Genomic DNA, 8198 nt, shown 5'->3' on the forward strand with positions numbered 1-8198 from the left:
AAATAGCTTACAGCCGACCAGCAGCAGCTCTAAATGGAATGCAGCCAACTGATAGAGGAGAGCCCAAAACAAGAGTCGAACACACACACACACACACAGTGGACTTCTTATAAAGATACAATTATCGAATATATCAAATATCTAGTACAGCTGAATTATTAATAACACTGCATCTGGATGATCTATGGTAAGAGGAACTAAATTTGTTGGTATATGTCAGATATCTAAGCTAGTACTCTAGGAAACGAGGTTATGGGATGGCAGTTCTTACAGTTACAAAGTAAGGTTGTAAAAAGATTCATCTATTGAATATATCAAATATCTAGTACAGCCGAATTAGTAACAACACTGCATCAAGATGATTTCATTAAGTCATGTAAACAATATAATGGTAATAAAACTTTTTGATTCACAGCTTGTTGGTTTAGTTTAGTTTAGTTTCAACAGTGGACAATAACAACGCCTTATTTGCAGGAATCAGAATTCTGAGTTGTCTAAATTATATTCATTCTTTTTGTTCTTAAACGATCTGATTCCCTCATTCCCAACCAAATCTTTGAGGAGATGAATTCCTGATGTGACCCACTGTTCCCACATGAAGGTCTTGTTGCCTGTCAGAAGGTTCTTACTGAACCATTTATAGGTGAGAGATCTGAGCTAGATTTACTCATCCATGGTCTATACCACTATCCTTAAGGGCTGGAGCCAACCCCAGCTGACACTGGGCAACAGGCGGGGGTGCACCCTGGACTGGTGGACACAGAGACCACTCATGGTCACACTCACAATTAAGAGTCACCAGTTAACATAACCTGCACGTCTCTGGACTGTGGGAGAACATGCAGACCCACACAGAAGGTCCAAACTGCTGACTAGCTGGCCGGCAGGTTTGAACCTGGAACCTTCTTGCTGTGAGGCAACAGTGCCAACTACCACACCACCGTGCTGCCCTGCCTGGGTTGTGAAAAACATGTAGAATATTAATTGATATTGTCTACAGTGTATTAAATCCAAAGGAAAAACTACTGAGACTCATGAACACTACAGCTCGTACAGTCACATCCTTCAGCTATAGCAAGTGTTCTTCCACCTGGGCCTTTTGCATGTATCATACTTATTCTACAAGTATCTATGCTATTTCACTTTTCCATTTCATTGTTAGAGTTCTCCTGAAATGGGCCAGTCTGCTTCAGAACTTTTGTTGCTGTGTATTTTTACTGAAGGACCTCCACTAACAGCATTTCTACACTGTGGTGTTGCTTCTTTTACATCGGAGTCCTTCTCCCGCTGTCCATTTATACACAACCACTGATTGCTGTACTGCTCATGCAAAGAAACGCTCCATCCCTCGTCAGCAGGACAAGGCTGACTTTGAGTGTCAAAACCTAACAATGCATGCTAGAGTTCAGCTGAACATAGAGGCTTCAGGGGAATGTGGGGGGGGGGGGTGATACGCTGCACTCAGGCTTTTCATGCCCATCCTCAGGGTTGAGTCCTTGTGTGTAAAAATACATGTTCAGATTAACCCAACATGAGCAGGCCGTCAGGTCACAGCCGTCTAATCCCTGCAAAAAGCAGATATGAGTGCAAACCACTTAATCTCAGATTACTGTTCTCTTCCCATCTTGCCTGGGAGCAGATATGAAAACCAGATGTGCCATTAACTAATCTTAATATGGACCTCAGTGGGTCACCTGAGGATCATGTGTGCATTAGTGCAGAGTGTGGACCGACCAATGAAAGCAGACAGCCGTTTGTGCACGTTTTATTGGAAAGCAGATCACCATTTAACAAAACGGATATCGTTTCGACTCATTAACTGAACCTTCAACAGATGGATGGAATGTGTTGAAAAAAAAGGAATGAAGCTTGGGAATGACTCCAGGCTAGACCTGGACTTGAGACCAGATCCAAAGTACAGTATAACGAGTAGAGAGCACGAGGGGGTGTGAGACTGTGGGACATGCACTTCACACCAGTTCTTCTCCCCTTGAGGCTACAGGAGGAAAAAAAGAGGAAATCTCAGGCAAGAGTTTTACTGGTCTGTGACCAGTGTGAGGAGCGCTGCAGGACATGGAGAGGCTTAGTAGAGCCAGCTGAAGGCACAGCTAGTGTAGCTGACCAGCTCTTCTTGTTTGAACCACAGGGAAATCTCCTTGGTGGCGCTCTCCACAGAGTCACTGCCGTGGATGATGTTCCTGTGAACGTGAGGAAAACAGCAATATGAGAATCAATATGAGAACCTGAAGATACCCAGAGATGCCAGCACAGAATGCAAACGGCACTCACTTGCTGACGTCGATGCAGAAGTCCCCTCTGATGGTTCCGGGCTTTGAGTCAGCTGGGTTGGTCTCGCCCAGCATCACCCTGCCAGTCTTCACCACACCCTTGCCTTCCCACACCTGCAATACAAAAACAGTGGGATGGAGATGAAGCCAGCGAACGGAGAAGGTAATCAGATGAACGCTTTGCCGGCCTTCTCCTGTTACACTTCACTGTAGTACTTAGAACCAAGTGAAGGTCCCATGTGCTCTTTCAGAAGTTACTTTTGGAGATCCCACTAGAATAGGCAGACTTGTTTTTTGAACATAAAACACTTCCCACCACATGCTGCCACAGCTGCTCTAAGCTGTGAGCTTTGCTCTGGCCTGGAATATCTGTGCTGGTGGTGTTAGTGAGGAGAAACAATAGGGACAGCATTGTGGGCTAGGACAGTCAGCCTGCTGAAGGGCTGGGGGTGTTACATGTTCAACAGATCCCCTAATGACATCATAAGGGGAGCGAGATCTGAACAGTTTACACACATTTACTGGAAAAAGAAACTGTCTTCTCATAGTTTAGCACACTGACAACACATTCATGCTGAATGGACATTAAAAAAAAGCAAATTTTGCATAATAATGGCCCTTTGACAGACTGAGTGTCCTTTTCCATGACAGCCATGCAGCAGTGAACAGCTTGTCTTTGGGTTTTAAGCATTTCTGGTTCAATGGTACACTAGTCTTGTACAGTTTGAAGGGTTCTTTTCTTACCATGGCAACCACTGGACCAGAGCTCATGTAGTTGATGAGGGTTGGAAAGAACGGTCTATCCTTCAGGTCAATGTAGTGCTGCATCAGGAGGTCCTCAGAGGCCTGCAGCAGGGGCACAGTGGAGACAGGAATTTGACATAGTCACTTACAGTCTGACATAGTGATAAAATTAGGATAACTGCACCCCCCCCCCAGGCAGATGTGACCACATTACTCACTTAGTCCATGTCATGAAATTCAGCGTTTCTGCTTTTGGTTGCATTAATTCTAACGTGCTAAAGCTCCAGTACATCCTGCTCCAGGTTTCCTTCCAGACTTGTGCAAAAGAAGTCATCATCAGTATGAATCAGCGTTCTAAAGCAGACGGTCATTGGTGCACCCCCGCCTCTACCATTAGAGGGGAGCCCTCAATATACAAGCAGTCTACGGCCAGCTTTCATGCCTTCACCAGCTGCAGTGATGCAGCCATCATAGTGTGCTCAACAACCACACAGACCAACAAGCTTACAGCACACCTGATCACATGGTTAATACTTCAATGCTAAGACCCAAGTCACACACGTTTAACCAGAAATCCTATAAGCAGATGTCAGCTAATCCCACTGTTGTGATGCTGCAGCAAAAAGTCCACTTTGATCTAAAATGGCAGCTTGTTGTCAGACACAATGTCAGTGAGAACAGTTATGGCTTCTGGTCACTTGGTTGTATTTCAGTCATGCTGAAAAGGTAAATGCCAGAGACTGATGTTAATGGTCATGTCAGGAACAAAAAAAAAAAAAAAAAAAAAAAAAAAAAAAGCTCCCACCCCCCCACACAGGAAAATATAATTAAGAAGCCAGTCCATTTCCAGTGTGTGATAAATTGATATGATGGCAGTTCACTTGCCATGGGAAAGCCTCATCGTTAACCCCTGACACGCCACATTTAGTGCAGCCTTTCCCTGCTGTTGATGCAAATGTGCTTCACTTCCTCCTGCACCATGACACTCTGATTTGCTTGGAGCAATCAAGGTTAATCTACTTCCCCCACAACTAACCTGACTGGACACTTTCTCCATTCAGACCTATAAGACGAGTCAGTTTTTGATCAATTCTTGCATAATGCAGGTTAATTTGACCAGCCGTGAGGTAAAGTCAAGCAGCGGCGCTGTGTCAGAGACTTTAGAGGATCAAGAGGCTGCCATCCTTAGTGCTAATTGGTCTAGCTACAGTCAGGAATAGACAAGTAGGCTTATCAGCTCACCAGAGGTCTTAACAGTCCCTCCACACGGTTACAAGATGTCATACATCCTGATGATTGTACAACACTAGAGACAATCATGAGTGCAGCCAATGACAAGGTAAATAAACCAAATGTACTTACATGGAGCATCTTCATGCCCACGAGTTTGAAACCCTTCATCTCGAACCTCTTGACGATCTCTCCGATGATTCCCCTCTGCACACCATCAGGCTTGATGGCAAGGAAGGTGCGCTCCTTCATCTCAGCCATGATTCTGAAACAAAGCAGGAGGGGGGAAAAAAGGGGGGATTTAGGGAAAATAACCAAGTGCAGTTTGCAGGAAGGATCCTGGAGAGTCACTCACACTCCTCGGTGGCATTTGGCACAGTCAGCAGTGGGGCTGCCTGCTGAGGGCCCCGACCCCATTGCACAGAACACACACGTCTGTTCAGTGTGGATTTAACCGTGCGATCACCTGAACGGGACAACCTGCCAGCCCCACCCACAGAGTAAAGATAGTTCTCCTCACATGGTTTGCACGGTGCACTGGACAGCACTGAAGTCACTTTCACTTTCCTGTACTTTTGCTGTACTGTGGCCTGAAAAGCCATTTTGAGTGCCAGGAAACTGCATTTGACACCTTTTGACATTTTATAGACCAAATGATCGTCATTAATGGCAGATCAGTCATTAACAAACAAACTGACCCTTCACTAATGCCCCACCCATTGTTAGCTGCTGCTACGCTGCTGTCAGGGTTGCAGTATCCATGTCTCCCAAAAAACTAACAGCAAACAAAGAGACAAGACTCTACAGTATGCAAGATCAACTGTAACATCACAAGGCCATTCAGAAATTTAAAAAAAAAAAAAAAAAAAAAAAACACACCTTTCAAACAGCATTGTCTAACATAATATGGGTAGTGCTTGCAAATGAACAATGTTCCTCTCCTCCATGTTGTCTGCAGCCAGAGCTCCGTGTTAGTCTTCTAGCTCGTAGCCGTTATTTGACTGAATAACTGACTTAACAGTGAACCTATAATTAAAAGTGAATCACAGCAGTAAATATCCACTATGAGTTGGACAAGTGAGGAAGTCTGAAGTTCATTTACTTATCTAAATATGCCAACACTGATGATACAGAGGCAGTCGAAAATTAGCAGTTTCCTTTTAAAAAGGAACAATACGCAAATCAATTACTAGAAAAGCAAAAGCAGCATACATTCAGTATGTAGCATGATGTTACCATACAAGTGCTAGTTAATGATTGATGTACTGTAATGTTCTCAAACACTAGAAACATCTGTAAAGAACCACTGTTAACGTGTCCCAGACAGTTAACCATGACAAAACTGCTCAACATCCACAAAACCAGCATTAAAAAAAAAAAAGTACTGCAAAATAGTGAACCTTAGTCGTCTACAGGCAAGAGTGCCATTAACACAACTCTAATAGATATTTATCATCTGAAGAAGTTCTTTTCCATCTAACTGGAGTCAAGAGTCACAGTTCCCAGGAAACATGGTCACTTCAGAACAGCCTGACAAAGAGGAGGAAAGGCCAGTTGTTAGAGCTGGAACTAAAAAAAAAAAAAAGGTATGCTGGAGTTGGAGCAGATGTGGAAATAAAATTAAAATTACGTTAAGCATCCCTGTAGAACACGTCAGTAAGGCAGCACAGTGCCAGAGCTCAGGGGAGCTGGTCTGTGAGAGGGAGTCAGCAGTCATGAGTGATCCACTTGGCCTTGTGTGACAGACTCGTGCTGTGACTGAGGTTCACTGCGGTCTGACTCGCTCTCTGAGGGGAGCTGGTGGCACATGCGCACAGCTGAAGGCTCGAGGACTTTACTTCAACCAAGTCAATGACGTTTAATCTGCAGATAGCTCCCGAGGGCCGCTCTTTAACCCGGTCACCGTCAAACACACCAGTTTCTTCCCCCCACCCCGTGGAGGCCGTAGGGCAGCACCAGAACACCCGGTTCTCTCTGGAGCTGGAGGGGGGGCAGGCCCGGGCCTTCGCAGACACACCGGCACATGGTCTTTTGTTCGCGCTGCAGCGGAAAATCACCTCCACCGTAACACATCAGGGCAGCGGCAGGGAACACGCCTTACCGCGCCCAGCCGCCATTCCAACGTGCCCCGGCTCTAGCTTTAATTACTGACGGTGTCCTGATGTATCGTCCGCAAGTTTAGACTTAAGTGCTTAAAACCAAGTTCCACCACTATTTCCATACATTTAACGAACGCTAGCTTCCAACCGAACGAACGGGGGGATTAGAAGAGCGCTTTCATTAACAAAAACACAACTTTAAACATGTATTAAAACAACAATATGCTCATATCACCTTTACAATGAAGCTCTGGTAAGACAGTGACGGCAGCTGCTCCAGTGGACGTGGGAGAAGACCTCAATGGCGGGCGCAGCCGCTTTTATGTGCGAGGCGGGACTAGCGCGGACACATCATGAGCGAGACACCGGAACCAAAGGTCTCGCGGAGCCATACGCTCTCGTTCTAATCTCGCGAGACTAACATTGCTGGCATTCGGGTACTGTCTGTCCAGTGAGTGCTCTGCAGAATAGATGGAGCACTCTTGTAAAATTGCTGAGTAGCTTTTATCGGCGTGACAAAATCACGAGCAATCATCGTGAAGATATTTGTCCGTTATGTTTATTTTATAAATCTGAAATAAGAAAAATGTTCCCAGTTTCTGGCCTCTTTCAGTTCAGTCTTCTCAAGATGGCTGATACCAATTTCTGCATGTCTGAGAATGGTACATAATGAAGGGTGTCATAGTTTGAATCTTTTTTTTTTTTTACTGATGAGTCTTCCTGCTGATAGCAAATGTGCATGCACCTCTTGGTGAACTAAGCTCATAATATATAAAATGTATTCAATAAATAAGATTATTATATGTGTGTATACACCAGGACAGACAACCCCCATCGATGCTTCCTGGTTAAAAAAATCAATCAACAAAAGAACTACAAGCAGGGAATTAGCTGGCAACAGAACAACCACCCAGAAGCAGTGCACGTGATCGCGGGGGACTTTAACCATGCTGATCTGAAAGTAGTGCTCCCTAAATTCCACCAGCACATCAAATGTGCCACCAGGGGATCCAAGACGCTGGATAAAACCTACTCCAACATCAAGCATGGATACAGGGCCACCCAGCTGCCCCACCTGGGCTCTTCTGATCACATGTCGCTGCTCCTGATTCCAGCTTACAAACCGGTGAAGAAGCGAGCACCCCCCACAACACGAACTGTGAAATCTTGGCCTGACGGTGCCTCTCAGCAGCTGCAGGACTGCTTCGAAAGCACAGACTGGGACATCTTCTGCCACCAAGACCTGGAGGTGTTCACCTCAGCAGTACTCGGCTACATCCAACACTGTGTTAACACCGTCACAGTGGACAGGCACATCCGAGTGTTTCCTAACCAGAAGCCCTGGATGAACAAGGAGGTCAAGGAACTGCTGAAGGAGAGAAACAGTGCTTTCAGGTCCGGAGACAGGGATCTGTACAGCTGCGCTCGAGCTGCTCTGAAGAGAGGCATCAGAGAGGCCAAGACAGACTATAAGCAGAGGATCAAGGAGGACTTCAGGAGCAACAACAGTCGGCAGGTGTGGCAAGGGGTCCAGCACATCACTAATTTCAGATCCAGCAACACCACCGCAATCTCTGGGGACGCCTCACTGGCGGAGGAGCTCAATCACTTCTTCGCCCGTTTTGAGGCTGAGCCACCAGCGGGGCCCACACTGCAGCTGACATCCCTCCACAGCCAGACCTTCACTGTGCAGGCGCAGGAAGTGAGGAGAACCCTGAGGGCAGTGAACCCCCGTAAAGCTGCTGGACCTGACGGTGTGACGGGGAGGGTGCTGAAGGACTGCGCTGACCAGCTAGCTGGGGTTTTCACCAGCATCTTCAACCAGTCCCTCACCCAG

General features: G+C 46.0%; 1 protein-coding gene across 1 annotated transcript; it reads right to left on the reverse strand.

The window, feature by feature from the left end:
- Nucleotides 1-1749: 1749 nt before the first annotated feature.
- On the reverse strand, nucleotides 1750-6719 carry LOC139220004 (nucleoside diphosphate kinase-like). The gene is made up of 5 exons (XM_070852042.1): nucleotides 6597-6719; nucleotides 4395-4527; nucleotides 3033-3134; nucleotides 2290-2402; nucleotides 1750-2198 (listed from the first exon to the last, which is right to left on the reverse strand). The coding sequence occupies exons 2-5, from the start codon at nucleotides 4521-4523 to the stop codon at nucleotides 2084-2086; spliced, it is 459 nt and encodes a 152-aa protein (XP_070708143.1). The 5' UTR covers nucleotides 4524-4527; nucleotides 6597-6719; the 3' UTR covers nucleotides 1750-2083.
- Between the last annotated feature and the right edge of the window lie 1479 nt (nucleotides 6720-8198).

This window comes from Pempheris klunzingeri, chromosome 20 (assembly GCF_042242105.1).
Source record: "Pempheris klunzingeri isolate RE-2024b chromosome 20, fPemKlu1.hap1, whole genome shotgun sequence".
Lineage (NCBI taxonomy): Eukaryota > Metazoa > Chordata > Actinopteri > Acropomatiformes > Pempheridae > Pempheris > Pempheris klunzingeri.